This window comes from Xylona heveae (genome assembly GCF_001619985.1).
Source record: "Xylona heveae TC161 unplaced genomic scaffold L228scaffold_4, whole genome shotgun sequence".
NCBI lineage: Eukaryota > Fungi > Ascomycota > Xylonomycetes > Xylonales > Xylonaceae > Xylona > Xylona heveae.
In genome coordinates this window covers 48,739-73,479 of record NW_017264196.1, presented here as the reverse complement: position 1 = coordinate 73,479, position 24,741 = coordinate 48,739, and the positions used below count along the sequence as shown (strand labels likewise).

At 48.5% G+C, this 24,741-nt stretch overlaps 11 protein-coding genes across 11 annotated transcripts; 7 read left to right on the top strand and 4 right to left on the bottom strand.

Annotated features, from left to right (window-relative positions):
- Positions 1-23: 23 nt before the first annotated feature.
- L228DRAFT_104944 (hypothetical protein) lies at positions 24-1,005 on the top strand. Its single transcript, XM_018328890.1, has 4 exons — positions 24-240; positions 301-401; positions 506-747; positions 827-1,005. The coding sequence occupies exons 1-4, from the start codon at positions 161-163 to the stop codon at positions 902-904; spliced, it is 501 nt and encodes a 166-aa protein (XP_018188683.1). The 5' UTR covers positions 24-160; the 3' UTR covers positions 905-1,005.
- On the bottom strand, positions 907-2,315 carry L228DRAFT_228968 (replication protein A, subunit RPA32). The gene is made up of 4 exons (XM_018330488.1): positions 2,125-2,315; positions 1,967-2,070; positions 1,803-1,910; positions 907-1,741 (listed from the first exon to the last, which is right to left on the bottom strand). Exons 1-4 carry the CDS (start codon positions 2,126-2,128, stop codon positions 1,106-1,108), a joined length of 852 nt encoding a protein of 283 aa, XP_018188682.1. The 5' UTR covers positions 2,129-2,315; the 3' UTR covers positions 907-1,105.
- A 145-nt stretch (positions 2,316-2,460) lies between these two features.
- Positions 2,461-5,548, top strand: L228DRAFT_219394 (DEAD-domain-containing protein). Its single transcript, XM_018330215.1, has 2 exons — positions 2,461-2,809; positions 2,874-5,548. The coding sequence occupies exons 1-2, from the start codon at positions 2,530-2,532 to the stop codon at positions 5,339-5,341; spliced, it is 2,748 nt and encodes a 915-aa protein (XP_018188681.1). The 5' UTR covers positions 2,461-2,529; the 3' UTR covers positions 5,342-5,548.
- A 3,100-nt stretch (positions 5,549-8,648) lies between these two features.
- L228DRAFT_104887 (hypothetical protein) lies at positions 8,649-9,594 on the bottom strand. The gene has a single exon (XM_018328889.1). The coding sequence runs from the start codon at positions 9,248-9,250 to the stop codon at positions 8,699-8,701; it is 552 nt and encodes a 183-aa protein (XP_018188680.1). The 5' UTR covers positions 9,251-9,594; the 3' UTR covers positions 8,649-8,698.
- Positions 9,373-11,419, top strand: L228DRAFT_104826 (hypothetical protein). Its single transcript, XM_018328888.1, has 3 exons — positions 9,373-9,986; positions 10,042-10,255; positions 10,308-11,419. Exons 1-3 carry the CDS (start codon positions 9,495-9,497, stop codon positions 11,333-11,335), a joined length of 1,734 nt encoding a protein of 577 aa, XP_018188679.1. The 5' UTR covers positions 9,373-9,494; the 3' UTR covers positions 11,336-11,419.
- A 487-nt stretch (positions 11,420-11,906) lies between these two features.
- On the bottom strand, positions 11,907-13,337 carry L228DRAFT_245851 (hypothetical protein). Its single transcript, XM_018332262.1, has 4 exons — positions 13,167-13,337; positions 13,081-13,096; positions 12,990-13,017; positions 11,907-12,897 (listed from the first exon to the last, which is right to left on the bottom strand). Exons 1-4 carry the CDS (start codon positions 13,227-13,229, stop codon positions 12,378-12,380), a joined length of 627 nt encoding a protein of 208 aa, XP_018188678.1. The 5' UTR covers positions 13,230-13,337; the 3' UTR covers positions 11,907-12,377.
- A 120-nt stretch (positions 13,338-13,457) lies between these two features.
- Positions 13,458-16,274, top strand: L228DRAFT_259992 (DEAD-domain-containing protein). Its single transcript, XM_018334218.1, has 2 exons — positions 13,458-13,680; positions 13,761-16,274. Exons 1-2 carry the CDS (start codon positions 13,561-13,563, stop codon positions 16,005-16,007), a joined length of 2,367 nt encoding a protein of 788 aa, XP_018188677.1. The 5' UTR covers positions 13,458-13,560; the 3' UTR covers positions 16,008-16,274.
- Positions 16,275-16,724: 450 nt separating this feature from the next.
- L228DRAFT_245849 (adenine nucleotide alpha hydrolases-like protein) lies at positions 16,725-18,118 on the top strand (the record flags this gene model as incomplete). The annotated part of the gene is made up of 2 exons (XM_018332261.1): positions 16,725-17,366; positions 17,447-18,118. Coding segments are annotated over exons 1-2 (716 nt in total), but the record flags the coding sequence as incomplete, so codon positions are not given.
- Positions 17,898-19,809, bottom strand: L228DRAFT_228954 (putative tyrosine-protein phosphatase OCA1). The gene is made up of 7 exons (XM_018330487.1): positions 19,767-19,809; positions 19,422-19,483; positions 19,263-19,353; positions 19,047-19,127; positions 18,723-18,873; positions 18,614-18,628; positions 17,898-18,515 (listed from the first exon to the last, which is right to left on the bottom strand). The coding sequence occupies exons 2-7, from the start codon at positions 19,467-19,469 to the stop codon at positions 18,365-18,367; spliced, it is 537 nt and encodes a 178-aa protein (XP_018188675.1). The 5' UTR covers positions 19,470-19,483; positions 19,767-19,809; the 3' UTR covers positions 17,898-18,364.
- Positions 19,810-19,933: 124 nt separating this feature from the next.
- On the top strand, positions 19,934-20,958 carry L228DRAFT_281871 (hypothetical protein). The gene is made up of 3 exons (XM_018335925.1): positions 19,934-20,044; positions 20,106-20,399; positions 20,456-20,958. Exons 1-3 carry the CDS (start codon positions 19,980-19,982, stop codon positions 20,679-20,681), a joined length of 585 nt encoding a protein of 194 aa, XP_018188674.1. The 5' UTR covers positions 19,934-19,979; the 3' UTR covers positions 20,682-20,958.
- Positions 20,959-21,228: 270 nt separating this feature from the next.
- Positions 21,229-24,636, top strand: L228DRAFT_245845 (ATP-dependent protease La). The gene is made up of 4 exons (XM_018332260.1): positions 21,229-21,845; positions 21,908-23,770; positions 23,841-24,321; positions 24,406-24,636. Exons 1-4 carry the CDS (start codon positions 21,437-21,439, stop codon positions 24,491-24,493), a joined length of 2,841 nt encoding a protein of 946 aa, XP_018188673.1. The 5' UTR covers positions 21,229-21,436; the 3' UTR covers positions 24,494-24,636.
- Positions 24,637-24,741: the final 105 nt, after the last annotated feature.

Below are 24,741 nucleotides of genomic sequence, written 5' to 3'. Positions count from 1 at the left end.
CGTCAGTGACAAGAACAAAAGGTGATGGCCATTGAATGTTGATATGGTAGCGGTGGTATCGACGCCTCCAATCTTAGGCACTACCTGGTTTGGTTATTCGCATTGTCCTGCTCTTCTTGTAATCTCGAGGATCCCATAACAGCGCCTTGTAGTGACAGCCATGGCCGGGGCACAACGCATTGTCAATTCGTATTCACCCTTTTACAGCCCTTGTACCCCTAAACCGGTCCTCGTAGATCAGTAAGGGTCATATAATTTATCTGGAATACCTCTTAGGATATACATTGACTGATCATGTAGGAACCACGATGGTCGTCTCCTATTGTCGCGGCCTCTGCTAGGTCCACTTTTGTTTGAGAATCAAAATTCGGATGCAAGGGACCACTGTGCTAACGAGCGAAGTATGTTTCTTCTCTCCGGCGCCTGACTCGCGCTGTATTGGGATTGTCCTCTTATAAAGTCCCAAACAAGTAATGTATTGACTAATGCTGGTGGTGGCTCTCAGCCTTCCTTTCATGGCTGCGTCTCTCAATATACATGGCTATTGTGTCAGTCGCTATCGTCATTTCGTTTCACTTAAAACAACAGCCAACCGCCCTGGAGAAACGATTCGCATTACCGCTTGGTATCATCTTTTGGTTTCTCGCCTTGGCTTGTCTGGGCTCTGGATTTGCAAACTATATCAAGACCGTCACACGATACAGCAGACGGCGTGCCCTTGTTCAGTCTGGTTGGAAAACACAAGCGGTAAGCTATTCGACAATCATTCTCTCCGTTCGGACCAGGTCTGTATGTGTATCAAGGAAACTGGCTGAATGAATCTCAGATATTCACGGTCGTCGCAACCGCCATCGTTGCTACTTGCGTTTTATTTTTGTCTACAAATACTCGGCAAAGCCGCTGAGAGTGATGCCCTTGAGTTGGATTTGATTGATTACTTTATTTGTAGATACCCGGTAATTGCGATCAATAAATGAATAAAACAAGAGCCAAGTGATTTCTCTGGAACCTTTCGTACATTCTTCTTTCGTAACGCCCAATGAAAAGCCAATCGTGGATGCAAGGAAATATGTAACTCGCCAAAGACGAAGAAAATTCGAACTTCTTACATGTCCAGTATGGCCCAAGTGTTATCGTCAACCGTTGTATAGATCAAACCCTGGCTCAGAAGCTCGTCCGCTGCTTTCAACACGTCATTAACTTGCATTCCAACCCGGCTAGAAATATCTTGCACGTTGAGGCCTTCGTTGCTCTGCGGAGACGTTTCAAGAGTATGGTAAATTTTTCGGGCTGGGCCGGATAAGGGTGGCAGGGCACGTCCACTCTGGCCGCCGCCATTATCAGCAGCATTGCCGCCAACTCCGACCTGCTGTCCAGGGGCAGCGCCTCCCTGAGCAGCATTTCCTCCCTTCTTCAGCTGTTCCGGCGGTCCCCTCGTAAAGAATAAGTGAACAGCAGTAGCCTCGAGAAGGTGATATTGGACCTCATTGTGATCGGTGATTGGTCGAATTATATGAGCCCCCACATGCCTCTTACCACTGAAGCTCTTCAACTTGCCCCATACTCGAGCATATGAATTCTCCATCAATTTAGGTTTCGCATCCGTCGCTGTGTCCATTGAGTTTACCACATCCGAGTCGACCCACTGCTTAACCTCTACAGTACCCGTGCCATCGTCAATCTTGTATGTGATATTGGTGGTTTGCGTGGAAATATTCCGAATTTGTCCCACGAAAGTCAGCTTCGAAGGTTAGCTACACAAATGTACATTCCGAAAGGAATCGCAAACTCTGATAAAGTACCTGCGTGACCTCCACACCATCGACTTTGAAGTCCGCATCTGGGTGTGCTTGTTGCGCGTCGATAATCTGCTTGATAGTGACCGGTCTCAGAGTGTCTTTTCCGTATGTCTGCACATGTCGAAATGAGTAAGTAAAGGGAGCAGTCGACGGGGCTTAACGCATACCTTTGAGGCGCTGCCGCCGGGGCTGTTTTCCCCAATTCCCTGGGAGCCATTGTTCATAAATCCTCCACCCCCGGCATTATTTTGATAGTTGCCGTATCCGTAATCTTTCTTAAGTTAAGAACAGTCCTCAATGGTTGAATGGCATATAGGAAACCTACCCATACTTTTGGGCTGTGTACTCCTCCCGGCCAAATAATGTCTCCCTGGTACGCAGAACGCGACGCTCTATTTTCTCGTACAGGTAATGCTATAGTGTCGATGCTGAAGTCTTATATGGCTTAAAGATCCGGACTCAAATATTGTTAGGAAGACTGATCCTCAGTAGCAGACCTTTTACCGCAAACGAGTTGGAGCAAATCTTTGGTATACACGCCTCTCTGCGGCCAGGGCGACGCGCCTCTCGCGAACGCGTCTATAATTTGAAGTGATTATCTAATCTTATCTAGATACAATCTTTCCGTCGACGCCCCAAAAAATTCAAATGATCGTAATTAGCAACGTACATCTAAAAACAATCATAGAAGGGGTTTTCTGACGGTCACCTTTTCACCTTTTCCACCGGAATGCGGCGTCGCGACGTGTCTCCGGCAGCGTCGGAGAATGAATTCGACATTTCCAAAGCCCTTGTCGACCAAGTCAGTGACTCTGAAGCTGGCGACCTAGAAAATTCCAATGGCAAAAATGTGCGCCAGCCTGATCCCAGAGCCATTTTCGACTTTGATGGCGAGACACAAGATTCGGACGATGAAGCTTTCATTGCAGCCCACCAAGCCGCAACTAATCGAAAGTCTGCAAATGTGAAAGGGCGAAGTGTGAAGAAGGGGGGCGGATTTCAGGCCATGGGTATGGTTTTTGCTATTTTCTTTTTCGAACTTGTTGCGCGATACTAAATGTATTGTCCCCACAGGTCTTAATGCCAATCTTCTTAAAGCTATTACTAGAAAAGGATTTTCTGTGCCTACTCCTATCCAGAGGAAGACGATCCCACTGGTTCTGGATGGTCACGATGTTGTGGGTATGGCGAGGACGGGTTCTGGAAAAACGGCCGCTTTCGTAGTACCTATGATCGAAAGACTAAAGGCACACAGCGCGAAAGTTGGTGGCCGGGCGTTGGTTCTTTCTCCTTCGAGAGAGTTGGCGCTCCAAACTCTTAAAGTCGTGAAAGAATTAGGCCGTGGAACAGATTTGAAGAGCGTGTTGCTCGTTGGTGGTGACAGTTTAGAAGACCAATTTGGTTTTATGGCTACAAATCCGGACATTATCATCGCCACGCCAGGGCGTTTTCTACACCTTCAGGTCGAAATGTCACTTGATTTATCCTCGATTAACTACGTTGTCTTCGACGAGGCCGACCGACTTTTTGAAATGGGTTTTGCTGCCCAACTTACCGAGATTCTTCATGCTCTGCCCTCCTCGAGGCAGACGCTTCTATTCTCAGCAACACTACCAAAATCCCTTGTTGAGTTTGCCCGAGCTGGCTTGCAGGAACCAAGCCTCGTCCGACTAGACGCCGAGAGCAAGATCTCACCCGACTTGGAAAGCGCTTTTTTCACCGTTAAATCATCTGAGAAGGAGGGAGCTCTCCTTCACATCATTCAAGACGTTATCAGGATACCAACTGGGGAGACAGAAGCTGCGAAAAAGGCGAAAGACCAGACTCGCCAAGGTAGCAAAAAACGAAAGCGCGACCCGGATGATCCGAAGGCCAACGAATCACCTACAGCTCATTCCACGATTGTTTTTGCAGCGACGAAGCATCATGTGGATTACCTTGCTTCTCTCCTTAGACTTGCGGGGTTTGCAGTGTCTCATGTCTACGGTTCCTTGGACCAGACTGCTCGAAAGATACAAGTGCAAAACTTTCGCACTGGTTTGACCAACATCTTGGTCGTCACAGATGTAGCAGCTCGTGGAATTGATATCCCCATTCTGGCAAATGTCGTGAATTACGATTTTCCGGCTCAGCCAAAAATCTTCGTGCATCGCGTTGGTCGCACTGCTCGAGCCGGACAAAGAGGTTGGAGTTACAGCCTCATTAGGGAATCTGATGCGCCGTATCTCCTCGATCTTCAGCTTTTCCTTGGCAGGAAATTGCTCTTAGGACGAGAGGGTGGCGATCATGCTAATTTTGCATCGGATATTGTTGTCGGCAGTTTCAGTCGTGAGCAGTTGGGGAGTAGCTGCGAGTCTGTGACCAAATTGTTGGACGACGATACGGATTTGGAAGCTATGCGCACTGTCGCTGCCAAGGGCGAGAAACTATATATGAGAACTCGGAACTCTGCATCCACGGAGAGTGCCAAACGCGCCAAGGAGGTCGTGTCGTCTGAAAACTGGATGGCTTTGCATCCACTTTTCAAGAATGATGCTGATCCAATGGAGATTGAGAGAGAAAAGATGCTCGCTAAAGTGAGTGGTTTTAAGCCCTCGGAGACCATTTTTGAAATTGGTAACCGCGGAAGTGGCGGTGAAGCGGCCGAAATTATGCGGAAACGGAGGGAGAAGATTGAGCCAAAAAGGAGAGGAGCGCAGAAGGATCAGCAGTCTCAATTCCCATCAACTGCAGTTTCAGCTGGGCATGGCGAATCAGATCATGGCGAGGATGGTCATGATGATGAAAACGAGATAGAAGGGATCGCGACTGGCGCGGATGTGAATATGGATTCCGCATCTGAGGATGAATTGGAAGTGACATTTTCAAAGCCAAAGAACAAAAAGGACAAATCTGTGGCCGATCCATGGAAGGATTCTGAACATTTCATGTCTTACACGCCTGGCTCCAACAGCCTTGCCGAGGAGCGTGGATATGGCGTGCATTCGGGATCACAAGGATCCAACTTCGTTGAAGCAGCCCGCGGGGCCACCATGGATTTAACCAACGATGAGTCCAAGTCATTTGCTGAGCCCAGCAGAGCTGGACGACTACGGTGGGATAAAAGGTCCAAGAAGTATGTCTCACGAGCCAATGATGAGGATGGCTCCAAGGGTGCAAAGATGATTACAGGCGAAAGTGGTCAGAAGATTGCCGCTAGCTTCCGAAGCGGACGGTTCGACGCATGGCGAAAATCTAACAAGATTGAACGACTTCCCCGCACGGGAGAGATTGAGAGGATACCCCATAGTATTGGAAACATGCCAGGCAAGCAGTTTAAACACAGGTTGGAGAAGGCGCCGAAGGAGGCCGATAAGTTCAGAGATGATTATCATCAGAGGAAGAAGAGAGTGGCTGAAGCCAAGGAAAAGCGGATTGGCAGATTCAAGGAGGGCGAAGGGAAACGAGAAATCAAGGGCACGGACGACGTTCGGAAGCAGAGGGAATTGGCGGAGAGACGACGCCAAAAGAATGCTCGTCCTTCCAAGAAGAGGAAGTTTTAATTACTCAGAGCTCATACTGGCATGGTACTCTTCAATATCTTTCTCATCTAAGGTAGTGATGTGTGGCGATTTTGTATTACACTCATCTTCATATATGGCGTTTGATTACAAAACTAAATTTCAGGTCTTGTGAGATTAGTCGAGAACATCAGGGACTTTCATGTTTCATGTTTCATCCTCACATCCCTTTTCTCTCCCCCCCCCCCCTGGCCCTCAGCTTTGAAACCCCCAAAACTTGAAGAAATTTAAACCACTTTTTCGACAACATTACCTCGAAAAGTCGCCTAGTGATGCCATGTGAGCCGAAATTCGAAACCATCCTCTGTCGCCAAAAGGTCGGACAGCGGGATTTGTGGAACAACAATAACCCGAAAATGAATACTGACAGTGAACGGAGCGGCATCATGTCAAGTCTGTCTTAACATGGGCCCATCCTCATAAATTACACAACCATGATTCCACTGGACGGCCAGCCAGTGTAGCACACAAGGGGCGATAAAAAGCAGACGGAATTAGTGGGTCCTCCGTGTTCTACGGACCCATTTTATTATCCCAAGTCTCGGAGGATTTTACTTGGGCTGACCACAAAAATCACCCGATAAACGACTCCAAGATTTCTATGCATCCTGGGGTGTTTCTTCCTTGCACTTGAGCCCGCGGACATACCCGGTCGGCGACAGCGGAATAGTATCATATACTTCCGTACGTCACCGTACCTTGCACAGTCTCAGCGGTCAACAATTCTGTCACTGCCGAGATTTTTTCCCGGCAAAAATTTTTTTTGGCAGGGATGCGAAGAACCGCGTCTGTTTTCTGACCAGAAAGCTGGTATGCTATAACCAGCAGATGCACGGATCAAGTTGCTTGCCGACAGAGGGAATCTGGGTTGAGGACACCAGCCTGTACCTGAGAGAATTAGAGACAACTATTCCTGGCATTGTATTGCTGACATGCGAACGCAGCTAGGGAGTGGTTGCACAAGCACCAAGACACATTAACAGAGAGATTAAGAGTCTGACGTGAACATGCCAGGAGAGACATGGCCCATGGTATTATTGAGCCTTAAGCCACCAACCTGGGACCATTGAAGGGCAAAGAACACGGTCCTGAAATCACTTCTCTGCCCGATCGTGAGAGAAAATACCCCGAGCTCGGCCGAATTAACTTACAACAACTTAGCACATTGTGTCTGAAGACGACAGGGATAAGGGTTTTCTATTTGAATTTTGTGCTTGAAACGCCGTTCGCTCCTTCGTCGGAAATGGCTTCGCGCGGAAGAAGTGGCGGACTCATGGCTTATGACCCACTGAGGATTGGAACCCTGGTCCACTGCCACGCGAGGTATGCATAAAGGCACAGGACTGGAAGATTTGCGTCCGACGCTATCCTTGCACCAAAGTCCTAAAAATTCGTCATTGGCATGAGACGGGACCGACAACCGAGTTACCGGGCAAGGGGGAAATTGGTATGAACGAGGAGGAAGGCGTCAAAAAGAAACACACGCAGAAGTCTTCAGTTTGAGCAACCACTTTACGGCTTACGGGATGAAGCAAAAAAAGGAAAAGATCCTCTTCATTCAATGCCTGCATGGGGCGGGATAAATCTGACGACCGTGGACACGGGAATGGGGGGGTTCAATTTGAAATCGCCGTTGGCATCATCATTTTTGACGGCGCTATTGACCAGTTCTGCTTGCTTTTGCAGATTAGATTGGAAAATGTTCGGGCTCAGTGGCTCCTGTCGAAAATTTATGCAACACCATTATTATTTATTTCCGAAGGAACAGGGATTAACTGCATTACAAAGTACATCATGTCGTTGGGCCTCTGACTCGGTGAGTCTTTTTTGCGCCCGGCCCCTTCCCTTTTCCCCCTTTGGGCCGGCCAACCTCTATTCACCCGAACAGGGCTCCAGCGCTTGACGACCAAAATGAGCCTAACAAAGCGCCATGAATCGCTTCTGCGACCACGGTCGTACTCGTGGTGCTGGCTGTGGTGGAAACTGGCTCACCGGACGGCCGTGGACGATCCTCGTTACGTTTTGATACGGGCGAAAAGTATACATTTTCCGCGTTTCTTCTTGTCCCTTCCCTGCGGCTCACTTGTTTGCCCACCGTGGCTCAGTCGGCTCAAGCTAAAAGTCGGGTCATGCCATCGCCATGTGTTTCTTGGATTTTGGGCGGACCCATCGTCTCACTCCACTCACTCTTACCCTAGTGTTGTGAGCTATCGCCGATTGGGTCTTTCGTTTGCATCAAGTGTCACGAGTCTTGCAGAAAGGTAATAAGCCATCTGGACGCGAGGGACAATCTGCTTTGGGCTACGATCTCCGACATGCAAGATGCAATGCAAAATGCAATGCAATCAGCCCAAAATCGCGTGTGAGTCCGAGCTTTTTGGTCAAAATTTCTGCGAGTCGTCTCAAATAATCTGCTCCAGAAAGGGGTCTTCACGACTCTGCGTGAATCGCTCTCCAGGCACCACGAGACAGTTTTCGGGGAGCCGGTACCTACCTCCAAGAATTTCTGAGGTTGGTCCTGGACCAACTGACTCGTGGTCGCGCCCCACATTAGCATGGTGCTGTCGGGTTTTTTCTCCTTGTCGACAGCCGGGCCAGCTACTGTACCAGAGCCAATGCTAGCCACACACCAGGGCATATACACACCCATACATGGTCAAAAACCTACAGGGAATCGACCTCTTTCAACCACGGAAAGGGGGCAATAGCAAATCACCGGGACGTGGGACCCTGTAACTCGGTCCACCGTCGACCTGGCGCAGGGGTTCTTAGGGTAGTGCAGCACCAAGTCAAAAACGATTGTGGTTGCTTCGTGGGATGGTGGCATATTGGACGGCAGCCACGCATCGACAATGCCCTGACTCGCGACCGCTTGAAAAATGCCCGTACAAATTTCCTAGTTTCTCTTCGATGCCGCTCATTAGCGGTCCTTTGCCACTCTTGTGCGGCTGCATCAGAGCAGAGACCATCATCCCCTTGCAGTTAAGCATGCGACATTGTGGGTGCCTCACGCGCTGTGTTGGATCCAAGTCACTTTGGTTGGAAGCACTCGTTTGGTGCTCAGCATAAGGCGAAAAGCATGGCCAGGGCGACTCGACATGGACTATCGATCATCCCGTCCTTTCGGACACAACCGAGGAACCGTCTCGGACCCGTCCAGCAACCCGGTTGTTCTACCCAAGGCTCTTATGTGCATTTTCGAAAGATAGGACGATATGGATTTGAGTTACGTTTATAGGTCCTTGCGGCCCCTCACGGTCCAGCAAGTTGGTATCTCCCAGCCTGATGTAGCGTACTGCACGGTACCCTGCCTACTTTTTATTACCCAACGCCGCCGCCTTACGGTCGACCAAAGTTTCGGCGTAAACAAGGGTTGAGATCAAGATCTATAGTTTGTTCAATCCTAGCAACTCTTTCCATGTGTCTTGATGAGCCTATCTGAAGCCAGCGTGCCACCTTTCTGGTGCTCTCGCTGTTACTGATTTGCGACATTCGCCGAGTGAAACCTGACCTTCCTCCGGGTTCTCTCTTGAGAAGGTCACCGATCCCAAGACAAGCTCCCGAAGCCTCTGACACACTTGCCCACTCCCCCGGGTATTCATTGCTCATCGACTCGCCAATCTGCTCTGGTTTCAGAGGTGAATTGCCCGGAGGGCTATTCCCGCCTCCCAGGGGCATACGATATAACGTCAGTCGTTGTTGCTTCATTTCTTCTGCATTTCGCCAACGAAGGTCGACGTGGATGTACCGCATAGTGCTACGACGGTATGCGGTTCTGTTCTTGCGCCGAATCCTCATGGGAAGCTGATCCATCCTGGGGTGTACCAGATATTTCTCTCTTTCAAGACCCTCAAAGGGATACTTCCGGCCGATCAAGTTTGAGGGAATCATCTAACTTGGCGCCGTGATTATCCACAGCGCTCCTGGATCCATCATCCCGTTCGTGTCGCTTACTACCGTCTATTCTGAAGTCTTTAGGCCATTCAATGTGCCCACGATTAACTCTCAGTCATTCTCATCCTAATACACTATCGTCTGTTGCTGAGCTTCCGCAGTGTTGTTGATCCAGTTTGTTAAGTCACGCTGAATTTTCCCTTGGATTGTGCGCAAAGTGGGGGACCTCCTAGTCTTTTCCATGTCTCTTCCCGGGACCCCCTCTCACGGTTCAGGACGCTGGGATACACAAGATGAATTGAACACGTTGGCAACGATCTCACGAGGTCTCCGTCTTGATGAGATTACAAATAAAGAGCCTGATGAAGGTCCCAACGTCAGAGGCCACCGTGTAGAGGCTGGACCTCAGTATGAAGCACTTCCAAGCCGATACCCCCAGATGCCATACGATTCCTTTACATCCAGCCCTTCGGAGAGGAGCCCCTTTCTCCCACAATCTGGATATGTCGCGCATCAAAATAAACCGATAGCACAGTCTGGCTCCTTCTCCCCTTCTGTACAGGACTCTTTCGAAGTCGGTCGACTTGGCGCCCAAGACGATCCATTGCAATCCGGAAGAACTCAGCGCAGATACAAAGCGCATGTTCCATCAGCCTGTCTGAATTGCAAGCGTGCTCATCTGAAATGCGAGTCGACAAGGCCATGTCCACGCTGCTGCGCCATGGGAAAGCAGGCGAGTGGTTCCCACGACTAGAAAGCGCCATTTCATTTTACTAATCTTATAGCAGGATAGCTGCGTCGACGTCCAACATAAAAAAAGAGGGAGGCCTCGTCTGCGAGACGAACGAGATAGAAGTTCAGAAGGCGGCTCACAAAACGTGCCACAACAATCGACTGGACCTCCTCTGCTACCGCAGGAGCAGTTTGCGACGAACTCTCCTTCATTTCAAAGGCTACAATCTGAATTTGACGCAAAACGCACACAGAGCGTTCCCTTTCAAGGTGAGTAGGAAGTTTGTGTTGCCTTGACGCATTCGAGCTAACCTGCCTACAGAACGAAAGGGCTTCGGCTCCCCTCAGTCCCAGGCGGTAGCTCCTCCTGAACTTCGGTCTGCCGTCATCGCCACTGCCCTTTTGTCGTTGGATCTTGTCATTGCAAGCTACGATCAAGCTTTTCAAGAAGCCATTGCACCGGGAGCGGACATGAGAGGACTGAGCTTGATGGACTTGGTGGCAGAGCATGACCGACCCAGTTTGCAAAACTTGAGAAGAGAGCTTAGAGACGAACGTGATACCCGAGAGCCCGCATACTTAGCTCCAATTTACGGCTCCACTGAATTGGCCACGATTGGGTCGATTCCACTTCAGGAAGCCCTGTCCTCGACGGCTGCGTATCAGGAGCGGATTGATACCTTCAATTTTAATTTTTCTGGTTCGACGCCACGACGGCTTCAGGCTCGAATCTGCCTAGCTAAGACGATACCATTCTTTGCCGTTGTCTCGCTTTACCTACCCCCTGATCCCAGACTGGCTCCTCCGTCGCCTTTCAGCACTCCCAGCCAATATCAAATGTCTCCTCGGGATGTGGCCTTGCCAGATGATAGCCCTGGTCTTCGGCGACTCTCCAGCGCATCATCCGTGTCGACTTCCCAGTATTACACACATTCAAACACAAGTCCGGCGCTCACTCAGCTGAATTCCTACCCGCGGCCGCCTTCAGATTTCTCTCGTCGCGCCTCAGCTAGCCAGCGGGGTTATGCATCCGCTTTACTCTCTGCCAAAAGCCTGCCCATGTCCGGAAGCCCACCGTTTTTAGAAGGTAGAGGCTCATATTCAACAACTACCGAACCATATACCTCTCAGGCTCAGGGGCTTGGGATCCGAGATGATAGTGGGACAAGGGGACTTCGACTGCCGCCACTTCGCGCAGTAGGCTCTCTTCTACACACAGACGATGAAGCGTCAGAGCCATCTCACGTACCTCGCGTACCTCCTCAAGAAAACTCAGGCGGACAGTCTTCGGATGCCCCTAGCAGCCCAGTAAGAAGGAAACGGTTGAGGATCGAAGAGATGATCGAATAAGCAAATACCTTGGCCATTACGCTTGACGTAAGGGCATTAATTTGCGATCCGGTCACTGTATATTGACTGTCGCCCAACTCATCATTTGGACTAAGCGCGGGAGGATAATTTTCTACTCTTTCTGTTCGTATCCAAATCTCGCTTTGGAGGCACACTTGCCGAGAGAGATGCCAACACTTCGTGCGCTGATATCTTTCTGCTCATCATTTTCACTTTATCGTTTCATCCGAGGCGGATGCTATGATCAACCATATCGCATAATACCTTTCTTTCCCTATGTAGTATTGGGAGCTGCTTGCATACTTTTAGGTCACCCAGTGCAGCATTTCTAGCGCAGGAATTGGTCATATACGGCGTAGCATTTTGTGTGGCATAGCGCTCTGTCCTTAAAGTTTCCTTTCCTTTCCTTTTATTTTCATTTTCTCTTGCGATTCCTTCACTCTAGACTTGGCAACGAGAGCATTTGTTTCAGCACAGCCATATCATTTACTTCCTCCTTTTCTGGCATAGTCTTATTTTGTATGTACATACAAAGTCATTAAGCTGCATGAGCGACACTAATCTAGTCGTCACTTTCCCTCTTTTCTCTTTCTATCATTGCCTCATTAATCGACGGCAAATGACAAGATTACACATACAAATATAATCAAAAGTAACTATTACAGTGTTGATCTAGGAATTATTTAATATAATTATACACCCAGGCACGCACATCATCACTCAGGAAATCTGAATATCTTCCAGTCAGAGAAGCAAAGTGGAAATAATCTAAGCTTTGTTAATAAAGCAATATGCCAATGGAAATATCAATATACTTCCACGGAAGCGTTGTCTTTGCAAACAGCCAACGGTTGTGGATATACGCGCAGCCAAAATGCCTAATGAATGAGCAGCAAAAAGCAGTAAGTTATGTCCTAGATCGGCCTAGGGGTTTTTATGCCTGTAACGCCATCTTTCGCCCTTCTTCATGAACTTTCCCACGAATTCACGTATGCGCACGGAATAGCAGTCCTACAGCGCACATGTCGCTGATCCGGGTATACTATCCCAGCGGCTTCTGTTTCTTCTTTTTCTTCTTCTCCGACGCCTTCTGGAAATCTCTCCAGCTACCGATCCGCTGCTCTCTGCTATCCTCCCACGCCTGCTCATGTGATCGCTTCCGTTTGCGCATCTCAATATCCTCGTCTTCCTTCTTCTGCTGACGTCCTTCTTCTTGCATCTGTGCCTTGATCTGTCTCCGTCGTCGGAGCTCGTTGTCCATCAGTACCGCCTTGGTCTTTTCCCGCCAGTCCTTGGCAAATTCGGGCGTCTTCAGTTCCGGACTGTCAACGGTCCATTTGCGTTCGCGAATCAGTAGCATGCGTGCATCGGCAATGGCTTCATCCAAGCGTTCTCGCGTCTTTTCATCCAGGAGCTCGGTCTGCGCCTTCTTTAGCCGGTCGAAGGCGTCGGGTGCGGATGGGTTGGTTGTTTTGTCGGGATGGATGAGAAGTGATTTCTTCTTGTAAGTTGCCTTGATGTCGGAATCGGGAACGCCCGGTTGGAGATCCAGAACGGCGTAGCTATTCAAGAACAAAACTTGAGTTAGTTTTTGCGGTGTGAAGGCAGCACGTGGGGTCGGTGCGTATGGTGGAAGGACAGGTGTAAAACGTACGCATCTAGTCGAAATGATTTAAGAATTCCTGTTGCAAAGAAGGAAAAGATTAGACAGAATATAACAGAAGCAGGTTGGCAAAAGAACATACTATCTATTTCCGCGTCCTTGTGTGCAAATAACGTTAGTTGATTCGATTGGGACGAAGAAAGTGACAGGATGTGTTTTTGCGCTCACTTTGTTGAAGTCTTTCTCTTCTCGCTCAAGCTCGGCGAGAATATCCCTGTCGTCGTCTGCCATTATGTTTCAAAAAGCGACTCCTGGGAGAGTATTCCCCCACGGCTTCAAGATTCGAGTTGAAGAAGTCGAGATATCAGAATCACTGCCGACGTAGTTGCTTCAGGCAAGAGTCGCGTGTCGGGGTGTCGGCGATTGCTGGGAAAGACGGAGTTTAGCCGCGGGTCTAAGCGAAAGATCTTTTCCAGCAAGTGAGATAACTCTGTTAAAGTTACTTTTTGTCCCGGCTGTCCATGTCTTCACAAGCAAAATAATTATAGTCAAACCTGAGACATAATTCCTAACTTCACAACATACACATATCGACTTGGACAACCAACTAAAACAATAAAAAATGGCCCCTGCGCTTCAAGGCGGGGTTAAGCCCTCCAACCCCAAGAATCAAGCGCGCTCGCTGAAGAGAAAGCGTGGAGAAGAGGACCTGTCTAAACTGCAAAAGGCGGTGGAGGAGCTGGTAAGTTGTTTTGAGGCTGTTCATAAATGTGAAGATATCACGTTGGAAACTTGGCGGGCTGATATGTTATATTCCCAAAGGATCCGAAAGAAGCAGAAATCAAAGATGTTGCCGACCTGCCGCTCTCGACACCGACGGCTGACGGTTTGGAAGCCTCTCATTTCAAAACTCTGACCGATATTCAGAGAAAGGCTATTCCGCTCGCGCTCAAAGGGAAAGACTGCTTGGGTGCTGCGAAGACGGGAAGCGGAAAGACACTGGCGTTTTTGATTCCGGTCCTGGAAAACCTTGTACGGAAGAGATGGACTGAGTTTGACGGGCTAGGTGCTCTGATCCTGTCGCCAACTCGGGAATTGGCGATTCAGATTTTTGAAGTTTTGCGCAAGATTGGACGATACCATACATTTTCGGCAGGATTAGTCATTGGTGGAAAGTCTTTGAACGAGGAGCGGGAGCGACTCTCGCGAATGAATATCCTCGTGTGCACGCCCGGCCGAATGTTGCAGCATATGGACCAGACAGCGGCATTTGATGTGGATAATCTGCAGATGTTAGTTTTGGATGAGGCCGACCGTATCATGGATATGGGTTTCCAGTCGACAGTGGATGCGATTATCGAGCACCTTCCCAAGGAACGACAGACCATGCTTTTCAGTGCTACGCAGACGAAGAGAGTGTCGGATTTGGCTCGATTGAGCCTGCGCGAACCAGAGTACATCTCGGTGCATGAGGCAGCAACGAGCGCGACTCCTTCGACGCTTCAGCAGCATTACGTCGTCACACCACTTCACCAGAAGCTTGATACGCTGTGGAGTTTCATTCGCGCCAATGTAAAGTCGAAGATTCTGGTTTTCCTCTCGTCAAGTAAGCAAGTTCGATTCGTCTACGAAAGTTTACGCCATCTCCAGCCTGGTATTCCGCTTTTGCATCTACACGGACGTCAGAAACAAACGTCCAGATTGGATGTCACCTCTTCTTTCTCAAGAGCAAAGCACTCTTGTCTGTTCGCGACCGACGTGGTGGCTCGAGGTTTGGACTTTCCGGCTGTTGATTGGGTGATTCAATTTGACTGCCCTGAAGACGCTGATACGTATATTCACCGTGTTGGACGTACCGCCCGATACGAACGCGACGGTCGTGCCGTCCTGTTCCTCGATCCGAGCGAGGAGGAAGGGATGCTGAGACGTCTTGAACAAAAGAAAGTGCCCATTGAGAAGATCAATGTGAGGCAAAAGAAGCAGCAGAGTATCCAGAATCAACTTCAGAACATGTGCTTCAAGGATCCCGAGTTGAAATATCTCGGGCAGAAGGCGTTCGTTTCCTACGTCAAGTCTGTTCATCTTCAAAAAGACAAGGATATCTTTCATCTTGACAAACTTCCTCTAGAGGAATTCTCTGCTAGCTTGGGCTTGCCCGGAGCACCCCGTATCAAGTTCCTCAAGGGTGACAACGCGAAGGCTCTCAAGAATGCGCCTCGACAGGCGGTATCTGACTCAGAGGAAGACTCAGAGGCAGAGACTAAGAAGAATAAGGAGGACAAGAAGAAGGAGGTTCGGACGAAGTATGACCGCATGTTTGAGAGGCGGAACCAGGACGTCTTGGCCGACCACTATGCGAAGATGATTGGCGAGGGCGGCCACGAAAAAGACCATGAGCAGGATGCCGACGAGGACGATGACTTCTTGCAAGTCAAACGACGATTCAATCACGACGAAATTTCCGACCTATCAGACGCCGAGGACAACGGGGCAGAACAGCGCGCTGACAAGAAGGCCAAGGTGGTACCCATTGGCAACGCGGAAGAGGCTCTCGTCATCGACTCGAAGCGCAGAGAGAAATTGCTCAAGTCGAAGAAGAAGCTTCTCAAATACATGGGCAAGGGAACGAAGCTTGTGTACGACGACAACGGCGAAGCACACGAAATCTACGAGATGGAAGACGAGGATCAGTTCCGCGAAAAGGGTCCTGCCGAAACTCAACGCGTCAAATTCTTGGACGAGGAGCGCAAGAGGGTGCAGGAAGCCGACATTGCGGACAAGCAGCTCTTCAAGGAGAAGAGACGGGAGAAAAAGGAAAAGCGCAAGGCGAGAGAGGCTGCCGAATCTGCGCCATACGAAGAACCCGAGGAGGGAGAAGAAGAAGGAGAAGACGTGGAAATGTCCGATGCAGACGTCGAGACCGAGCCATCTGCAAAACGCCCGAAGAAGTGGTTCGAGGATGCTTCAGAAGACGAATCGAAGCCTTCGAAACGCCGCGATGTGGCTGCTGCGCACGAGCCGGAGACATTGGAGGAATTGGAGGCATTGGCTTCAGGATTGCTCAATTGAGCGGATTGCAAAAGTTTTATACCATATTTTCTTGTTTAATAGGCTTAATTACATTCATGTGGGCTCCCATTTTGATTTCGACACTCAATTTCATAGCGTTATCATCCGTTATCCATGTAGCAAATCTGGGTTTAGAGACAAAACTTTATGGTGTTGATGCTTCAAGTATTCTCTATGACAGGCATGATTCGATTTTGTTAAAGCTGAGACTTCCGTCATCAGGATTATAGCTTTTGCGTCAAGACCTGCAATCGAAATGGTGGCACTGGAGATTGTTTTGACCTTGTGGGTGATGATGAATCCGAACCTTCTAGGCCCGTCGCGGAATTAGGCTGACCGCCTTCGGGCCGTGGTGTCTTGGACCCGGTAAATCAGTCATGACACATCTCTGATAACGAAAACCCCCATATTATTTCCCGAGTAAACTGTTACTCTAGTCCCCTTGTCTATCGACGTGAACAAAACAATCCTACATCTGTCCATTTCTCACGCCTCTCTCAAGGTCTTTTAGCCGCCTTCCCGGAGATTAAGTCGATTCCAGATGGAACGGGCGTGATTGACGCCTACGTCCTACTACCCCGCCATGCCCGACAATCCTCATCTCAATGGCCACGCTGCTCATAACGATGCATCTGCTGGCTCAACTGCAGAGTCAGACTTTAAAGTCATCTGCCGCCGCGTGAATGAGCGCATCAATGCCTTTCTTCTTTCCGATGCGCCCTCAAAACGTCTCAAAACCGTCCAGAATCAAACCCGGATATCTCTGGACGTTATCCGCGAGGCGCTTACATTGTACAGGTATGGTTATGGGCAATTTGATTCCACAGTGATACCACATTCTCCTAGATGGAGGTAAAATGTGGTTTGGAACCCTTGAGATTTGCAGTCTATCAAGGAATCATGGAATTGGCTGTCGAGTTTCTTGCGCTGACAATTGAACGTTTATGTTTAAGGCTCGACGAAGTTTCTCTTTCCTACAACGGCGGAAAGGATTGCCTAGTTCTACTTATACTCTTTCTTGCCGCGCTTTATGAGATACCCTCTTTCCGATCGTCGCCCTCATCACATCTTCAGTCCGTCTACATAGTATCTCCCCATCCATTCAAGGAAGTCGACGACTTTGTCGAACACAGTATTAGCACCTACCATTTAAACCTCGCAAGATATGCAAAGCCCATGAAAGAGGCATTCGCGGACTACCTCCACGATCACCCGAGCGTCAAAGCCATTATGGTTGGTACGCGGCGTACAGATCCACACGGAGCGGAATTGAAACACTTTGATCCAACAGATCGAGGATGGCCGACGTTCATGCGCGTACATCCGGTGATAGACTGGCATTACGCGGAAATTTGGGCAGTAAGTGTTTCGCGTGTTCGCTTGATTATCGCCATAGCGATGGTTCCAATATGACTGGGAAACTAACTTGTTGGCAACAGTTCATTCGGCATCTGGAGATACCCTACTGCCCGCTGTACGATCGCGGTTACACATCACTAGGCGGAACCACGGATACCCATCCCAATCCGTCGTTGCGGCTAAATTCTGCAACGGAGAATGAAGTCGAGGCATCCTCCAAGACACATTTCCGCCCAGCATACGAACTTGTGGCGGATGATGACGAACGGCTTGGAAGAGATAAATAGAAGATCGAGCATGGTAGCGATAGCAGGAGCGGCGTTTATAGAATTGCATTTTTTGGACGTTGAAGAACAAGAATAGTGGATACTATTACGTTGATTCCAATGTTTATAGATATTGTATGTAGTAGAAGATTTATCCTGAGCATTTGGAGGGCCCTTTCTGGATTGCACAATGTCCCGTCGGGATACACTGTGGCGGCCCTCACTCTTGGCGTTTGGCGAACATTTTGAGCATTTTGTTATATAGAGAAGAGGACCTCGTCAATTTCAAAGCGGGATGTATCGTTAGAAGACTTCCTAACTGTATCATGGGGCGGCAATCTTCTAATGACTCTTCTAGTCCGTACCAGTGGGCATGAATTTTTCTATTTGGTCATCGTATTCCCCAAGTCTGCCGTCCTTAGCTCGCCATTATCATTGATTGAAGAAACAAATGGAAAAGGAACACCCGAGAAATTGGTATCTCCCATCAAACCATGTCAAACTGTGTCAAACCAAGCCCAGAAACTCCAAAACAAACCGAATTCCGGTGGAAAACAAGTATTACCGCCAATAGTTCTAATGGACGTTCTTCCGCAAATACATAAGTCATCTCACTTGCTCTCTTCCCAGGGACTTTCTTTTTGTTTCATCTCGGATAGCCTTCAAAGAAACTACGCAATTCCGGGCACTCTCTTGGCCTCTTGATGGAGCTCCGTGTCGCTCACTCACCCATCACTCTGTGGATAGTGCAGCCCAAAGCCACTTAGGTATAACTTCCTTAGCTGGTAGGGCCACAGATTCGCGACGAAAAGCTTCAATATGCAATTCATTCACGACGCGAGTGCGCCGGGTCCCGGTGAAGCGACGATATTCTTCTAATGCACTGTGGAATTTCTATATCAGTAACTCAGTTGCGATTGAGCATGTTTGGGAAATGGCACATGGGTGTAGGAGAGCCAAGAAAAACACAAGGGGACTTACGCTGCGAGATTCCATCTATTCCCATCCAAGCAGGTAGATGATTAGTGTTAGCATATGTGTCAAATCCCAATGGCACGAAGGGATAGAGTATAAGGTAGAAAAGTCTCACCCTTGTAACCTCCGCAGACAGCCAACTACTGTGCCAGTTCGATGCCGACCCATGCCACAGCTGATGAGCAACGGGAAGTTACTCAAATTGATGACCTCGTGAAGAGCATCGAGAACACATTGTTCTGTGAGAGGGTCCCACGGATTACCGCCTGATGGCAATAATTAGTTTGGAAGCGAAACGTGAAACGAGTAATGCATGGGGAAAGGAATGACGATTAGAGAAATTGACTCTGAGGAATCGGGGTGGATCGCCTCAATTGCAAATGAGAAGAAAGAGTTGAGAATTGCTGAGTGTAGTCAGGAGAAAAGAGGAGTGTCGGACCTTCTGCTAGTCCCATGTGGTGGATCGTCAATTCATTTTCATCTGCAAACGCGAGGACCATTTCGTTGGGTTCCTCGACAGCTGAATTGTTAATGTTAGCATATTATTTACTTAATTTGTTTTGTACATGCTATGCCATGCAAAAGCTCAAATGAAGGATTTTCTCGGAGACAACAAGGACAAAAAGCATGAAATTTGAAAACATTGATAGCTTACCAAGCCATACTATCGTTTTGAGTTTGAGAGATTCAAGAAAAGGTATATTGATAGCGGTCGGTTGGCCGGCACGGTAGACACCTTCTTCAACCTGATTTAATGTTAGATGAGTGAATGCAAAGCCAAAAGGAAGCAGAGGAGAAATAATATGCGTCATACCAATGCAAAGTTTACCGGCGGGACGAAGCGGCTGAATGTTGAGGGCATGGGTGATCTGAAATCTAGTCAGGAACCGGTAACTATTTAGTATGGTTCAGGCAGATATAAAATGCAAAAATGTAAGACATGCAGCGAGGAAGAAGCATAAATAGAAGATATTTCAAATTCTTAGCAACATGAATTCCGTGTACAAGTCACATTAAATGTTGAAAGGCGCAGTGAGAATGTTCTGGCGCAATTGAGATTGGACAGCATAAGGATTTTCCATCAACCAATTCAAGGTCATGGCATTATAAAGAGAAATCAGAATAGATAAAGAAAGTAAGAAAATAAAAATTAATTTACCTGAGTGCAATGCAAATAACTGATCAAAGATGGGATATTAGGATATTATGCATTGTATAGGATAAGTTGTCGCCGATGTCTCGGAGCTCCGGGGTGGCTTGATACGGACAACTAGATGGCCCATAGATGCAACATCACTTTTCGCCGAAACTCCAAATCCACAACCAATTGAAGGTTGATTTTTGGACAGACATAACCTTCCTCATCAACGCAATGGCTACCAATGTGCCTGCACTGGCCGCAAGGCACTTCAATCTTGGTGGGAAAGAGGTTTACCTGTTAGTTGCCATTCTCCAAACGTTCCGCTTGCCGTCTCCTTACTGATCATACATGGTGCAGGCCTAATTTTACCCTCACTCTCCTCCGCACGCCCTTTCTGCCACCCAATTATGCCAGCTTCATCGTACCATTGAATCTGAACAAGCTCGACATTCGCGACTATCTTTTCCATGCCTATGGCGTCAAGGTGGTCAGCGTCCGATCATACGTCCAACAGCAACGAGTGCGACAGGACAAGCCGGGCTCCAGAATGCCTGCGCCTAGACGGTGGTACAGGCCGCGTTCAATCAAGAAGATGACGGTAGAAATGGATAAGCCTTTTGTTTGGCCCGAGGAACCTGAGGACTTTTCGTCGTATGTTGTCATGTCTCGTTTTCGTGATGCAAAGTTGGATACTAATCGGCAAACAGTTGGGAGAAGGAACGTTACGATGCCGCTGCGAAATCTCAGGAAAAAGAGCAGGAGAAGTACCGACCAGACTATGCTGCGAAGCCGACTGCTGAGAGAAAGTCAATCGCCGAGCAGGCGCAAGCGTTGCTATCAGGCAAGGAGCAATGGCGGCCACAATGGGTGGACAGCGGTGCACCGGTAGAAGTCGAACAGGATCTGCCTATGTCGCGCGATTCGCGACCCTAAGGAAGGGGAGGTTTGTCTTTAAAATACCCAATGGTCAAAAGATATTGAGAGAAGTGGGTTGTATAAACGCGGCCGTGCACAGAGCGGTATTGTATATTATATATACTGGGGTTTCATTTCGATGGCGCAGGATCAGCTTTTCATCAAATACGGCATTGGGCATGATAGAAATTTTATTCAAAGACTTTAATCAACAGTCCTATTGATGCTGATTATGTGGTTTGTTTGGTGAAGAATTGATGTTCCTCAAAGCCAGCCGCGTTATGTCTCACTGGGCGTTTAAGGGTCTTGAATTCACATGTTATATTTAACGAGATGGCCTTGAGCGCAAAAAGAGTCTAACATATATACATAAGCGTCTAGGTTTTAGTGAAAAAGCTTTTTGATTTGTTCTGCAACAGTAGATTGCAACCCCCATATTGCTTAATCTGGAGGAGTAAAGAAGTCGGAAAGAGATGGTGGTTTGAGTTATCTTCATCCTCGGTTCGGGATGACATGATGACATGACATGCTATCGCCCTGTCGCCTTTCCCCCCCAACCATCTACAACGATCATCCTCTCTCACACTGTGTACAACTACTCTCTCTCTCAACAATAACACTCTAGATTTCATTGTTTCTTCTCAATAATATCTTTTCCCCTGTAAATATCGCAAATAATCCCAAAGTGTCTATATTCCACCAGTTCTACTGTCCTGGACCGTCTGCCGGTCCGCCCAACTCACCCAACTGTCACTCGACCAATTGATCGCATCATGGAGCCCGAACAATACTCTCAACTGCCAATAGTTGCATTAGATGATCAAGCAGTTGTGCTGCCAGGCCAGATCCATACCACACCAACGGGAGATCGAGCTGATCTTCTCGCTATTACTAACAGTTACGCAAATCGCAAATTGAAATTGCCTACTGCTTACAGGGGTTCTCTAGTGATAGGATGCTTTCCTCTAAAGACGAAAGGCGGGGAGTATAATGCAAACAAACGATTTGAATATCAACCAAAGGACCTTTATGAATATGGCACGTTGGCGGAAATCTGGGGATGGGAAGACAAGGTCGGTTATGGCGGAGTTAGACTCCACGGCGTGGCAAGGCTGAAGCTTGATGGGATCGATAAAAGACGACCGTTTATAACCGGAAATGTGACCTGCTATAAAGATCAAAGTATGGTCTTTTCAGATTTGCTAAATGAGTATGGTCATGTTTATTAACCTGCCTTTGATTAGGTATCGACCCCATGGACGTAACTGGAAGGGAGCTTCTCAGTCAACTTCAACGTCTATCGCTCGAAGCAATAACATATACAAGATTAACTTCTTTGCTAAGGTTTTCTCCTTTTCCGATTACGGCGGCTGCAGAGAAAACAATTCGGAGCAAAGGGCTGGATGAAGCCGGTGAATTGGCAGACTACTTGGTGGCGCTTCTAAAGCCTACTTATGAAGAGCAGTTGCGTATTTTGTCAATGGTGGATGTGAAGGAGCGCATGAAGTTTCTCATCGATTTGTATCAAAAACAACTTTCGGACATGCGGAATACCATGACGATCACTGCCATCACCCCAATCAATCAAACGCCATCGTCCGAGGGAGGATCTGTTGACCCGCTTGAGCTGTTTAAATTACGGAAATTTTACCCGATTCAAAATCTGTTTTCGGATGAACATCTGACGATGGATGAAATGATTCAGAAAATGCGCAAAAGGAGAGCCACTAGGCTCCCGTTCCCCAATGGACTAACAAGCGGATCTCCACATGGAACGTCAAGTGGATTGCCAAACAACTTGTCAAGAGGATTGCTCAAAGGGCTCCCTAGTGGTATCGGGAAAGGGTCCGACGAAGGTGACGAATTTGAAGAATTAAAGAAGAAATTGGATGATGCCAAGCTTAGTCCAGAGGCCGAAAAGGTCGCCGCGCGGGAATTGCAAAGACTGAAGAAGATGAATCCGGCTCAAGCGGAGTACCAAGTCTGTCGGAATTACCTAGAAAACTTGGCTGAAATCCCTTGGACCACTTCGACGGATGACAGGCTTGACGCGACTACGCTAGTGAGAGCGCGCAAGCAGCTGGATGATGATCATTATGGGCTTGAAAAGATCAAGAAGAGATTGTTAGAGTATCTGGCCGTGTTAAGACTCAAGCAGTCGGCCAATCAGGACCTGGACGCTCAAATCGAAAAGGCCGCTGAGGACGCCGCGGCAGTGGAAAACAGCCTGGACGATGTCGACGACGAACATCAGAACAAACCAGAAGACATCAAGGTACAGCTCCTGAAGAGCAAGCGTATGGTAGACAAATCGCCCATACTTTTGCTGGTTGGTCCACCGGGTACGGGAAAGACGAGCTTGGCCAAGTCCGTTGCGACAGCTCTTGGACGAAACTTTCATCGAATTTCTCTAGGCGGTGTTCGCGACGAAGCGGAGATTCGGGGCCATCGCCGTACTTATGTTGCGGCTATGCCCGGTCTCATTGTCTCTGGTCTGAAAAAGGTCGGCGTGACAAACCCCGTCTTTTTGCTGGACGAGATTGACAAGGTTGGCGGAGCTAATTTCCACGGTGACCCTTCTGCGGCCATGCTGGAGGTGCTCGACCCTGAGCAAAATCATACCTTTGTGGATCACTACGTGGGCATTCCCATGGACCTAAGCAAGGTCCTCTTTATCGCTACAGCCAACAGTCTTGATACTATCCCGGCCCCTCTCCTGGACAGGATGGAGACCATCCAGCTTTCTGGATATACGACACTCGAGAAGAGATCGATTGCGCGACGGCATCTTATTCCGAAACAAGTCATCTCGAATGGGCTGTCTATTGAAAATGTTGATATATCAGACGAAGTGCTGGATAAAATTATTGCTTCCTACACACGCGAGGCTGGAGTCCGCAACCTTGAGCGGGAGATTGGCTCCGTGTGTCGGTCCAAGGCGGTGGAGTATTCCCAGGCCAAAGATTCGTCGAGGTTCGAAAGCTATCGGCCTCAGGTCTGGCTGCCAGATCTAGAAGAAATCCTTGGTATTGAGAAATTTGATGAAGAAATCGCAGAAACGTCTTCCCGGCCAGGAGTAGTCACTGGTCTCGTGGCATACTCTACAGGTGAGTCGCCTTATGTCCACTACTTCATCATTGAGGTTTGCATGATTCTAATCATTCAACGGTTCTTCAGGCGGACAAGGAAGCATCCTTTTTATCGAGGTGGCCGACATGCCCGGCAAAGGCAGCGTCCAGCTCACCGGAAAGTTGGGCGACGTCCTTAAAGAATCAGTCGAAGTGGCTCTGAGCTGGGTCAAAGCTCACTCATACGAGCTTGGCCTGACTAGTGATCCATCCATTGATATCATGAAGGATCGCAGCCTGCACGTGCACTGTCCCGTAGGCGCCATGCCAAAGGACGGCCCTTCTGCAGGTCTAGCCCACACGATTGCTCTCATCTCCCTCTTCTCTGGCAAACCCGTGCCGCCAACGCTTGCAATGACCGGCGAAGTTTCTCTCCGTGGGCGTGTCACTGCCGTTGGCGGTATCAAGGAGAAGCTTATCGGGGCTCTTCGCGCGGGCGTCAAGACTGTGCTGCTCCCTTCTCAAAACAGGAAAGATTTGCGCGATCTTCCGCCAGAGGTGATTCAGGGGTTGAGCATCATGTTTGTCCAGTAAGTTTTTAGCTCATTCACTCCTTTTATTCTGCTTCACTTGTTCTCTCCTTTTTTCCCGCCTACTAATTTCAAGCTTTGCAGACACATTTATGAAGCCCTTCGCCTGGTTTGGCCCGACGGCAGTTGGCCCGGCCAGGCCCACCCCGCAGGCATCGAAAGTCGGCTGTAATTTGTTCCGCAGTATATCTGAACTCTGATGACCCTGGCCGAGCATGACAAGACTAGGATCTTTAATTGAATATCGAAATTTGACTTCATCTCATGTTATCATACCTCCCTGTACTTAATCAAGCTCAATGCAAATTTACGCACAATGTGCACTAGTATTGGAACATTTAGACCATGTGGTATTGTAATCGTAACTGTAACCGTAACTGTACCTACCTGGGTCATTCTACCTAAGTCAATTCATGTGTC

What these genes read in the sequence shown, in the direction of transcription:
- L228DRAFT_104944 (XM_018328890.1), top strand. Translation starts at nt 161, where the DNA reads ATGGCCGGGGCACAACGCATTGTCAATTCGTATTCACCCTTTTACAGC. An exon ending in AAACCGGTCCTCGTAGATCA is followed by an intron (nt 241 to 300) that starts GTAAGGGTCATA and finishes CTGATCATGTAG; the next exon opens with GAACCACGATGGTCGTCTCC. An exon ending in CTGGTTGGAAAACACAAGCG is followed by an intron (nt 748 to 826) that starts GTAAGCTATTCG and finishes AATGAATCTCAG; the next exon opens with ATATTCACGGTCGTCGCAAC.
- L228DRAFT_228968 (XM_018330488.1), bottom strand. An exon ending in CCGGCGGCAGCGCCTCAAAG is followed by an intron (nt 1,911 to 1,966) that starts GTATGCGTTAAG and finishes CGACATGTGCAG; the next exon opens with ACATACGGAAAAGACACTCT. An exon ending in ATGGTGTGGAGGTCACGCAG is followed by an intron (nt 1,742 to 1,802) that starts GTACTTTATCAG and finishes TAACCTTCGAAG; the next exon opens with CTGACTTTCGTGGGACAAAT.
- L228DRAFT_219394 (XM_018330215.1), top strand. Translation starts at nt 2,530, where the DNA reads ATGCGGCGTCGCGACGTGTCTCCGGCAGCGTCGGAGAATGAATTCGAC. An exon ending in GGGCGGATTTCAGGCCATGG is followed by an intron (nt 2,810 to 2,873) that starts GTATGGTTTTTG and finishes TTGTCCCCACAG; the next exon opens with GTCTTAATGCCAATCTTCTT.
- L228DRAFT_104887 (XM_018328889.1), bottom strand. Translation starts at nt 9,250, where the DNA reads ATGATTCCCTCAAACTTGATCGGCCGGAAGTATCCCTTTGAGGGTCTT.
- L228DRAFT_104826 (XM_018328888.1), top strand. Translation starts at nt 9,495, where the DNA reads ATGTCTCTTCCCGGGACCCCCTCTCACGGTTCAGGACGCTGGGATACA. An exon ending in GCTGCGCCATGGGAAAGCAG is followed by an intron (nt 9,987 to 10,041) that starts GCGAGTGGTTCC and finishes ATCTTATAGCAG; the next exon opens with GATAGCTGCGTCGACGTCCA. An exon ending in ACAGAGCGTTCCCTTTCAAG is followed by an intron (nt 10,256 to 10,307) that starts GTGAGTAGGAAG and finishes ACCTGCCTACAG; the next exon opens with AACGAAAGGGCTTCGGCTCC.
- L228DRAFT_245851 (XM_018332262.1), bottom strand. Translation starts at nt 13,229, where the DNA reads ATGGCAGACGACGACAGGGATATTCTCGCCGAGCTTGAGCGAGAAGAG. An exon ending in AAATCATTTCGACTAGATGC is followed by an intron (nt 12,898 to 12,989) that starts GTACGTTTTACA and finishes GTTCTTGAATAG; the next exon opens with CTACGCCGTTCTGGATCTCC.
- L228DRAFT_259992 (XM_018334218.1), top strand. Translation starts at nt 13,561, where the DNA reads ATGGCCCCTGCGCTTCAAGGCGGGGTTAAGCCCTCCAACCCCAAGAAT. An exon ending in AAAAGGCGGTGGAGGAGCTG is followed by an intron (nt 13,681 to 13,760) that starts GTAAGTTGTTTT and finishes ATATTCCCAAAG; the next exon opens with GATCCGAAAGAAGCAGAAAT.
- L228DRAFT_228954 (XM_018330487.1), bottom strand. Translation starts at nt 19,469, where the DNA reads ATGCCCTCAACATTCAGCCGCTTCGTCCCGCCGGTAAACTTTGCATTG. An exon ending in CGCCGGTAAACTTTGCATTG is followed by an intron (nt 19,354 to 19,421) that starts GTATGACGCATA and finishes ACATTAAATCAG; the next exon opens with GTTGAAGAAGGTGTCTACCG. An exon ending in CAAAACGATAGTATGGCTTG is followed by an intron (nt 19,128 to 19,262) that starts GTAAGCTATCAA and finishes TTAACAATTCAG; the next exon opens with CTGTCGAGGAACCCAACGAA.
- L228DRAFT_281871 (XM_018335925.1), top strand. Translation starts at nt 19,980, where the DNA reads ATGGCTACCAATGTGCCTGCACTGGCCGCAAGGCACTTCAATCTTGGT. An exon ending in GGTGGGAAAGAGGTTTACCT is followed by an intron (nt 20,045 to 20,105) that starts GTTAGTTGCCAT and finishes TACATGGTGCAG; the next exon opens with GCCTAATTTTACCCTCACTC. An exon ending in GAACCTGAGGACTTTTCGTC is followed by an intron (nt 20,400 to 20,455) that starts GTATGTTGTCAT and finishes ATCGGCAAACAG; the next exon opens with TTGGGAGAAGGAACGTTACG.
- L228DRAFT_245845 (XM_018332260.1), top strand. Translation starts at nt 21,437, where the DNA reads ATGGAGCCCGAACAATACTCTCAACTGCCAATAGTTGCATTAGATGAT. An exon ending in GACCTGCTATAAAGATCAAA is followed by an intron (nt 21,846 to 21,907) that starts GTATGGTCTTTT and finishes GCCTTTGATTAG; the next exon opens with GTATCGACCCCATGGACGTA. An exon ending in TTGAGCATCATGTTTGTCCA is followed by an intron (nt 24,322 to 24,405) that starts GTAAGTTTTTAG and finishes CAAGCTTTGCAG; the next exon opens with ACACATTTATGAAGCCCTTC.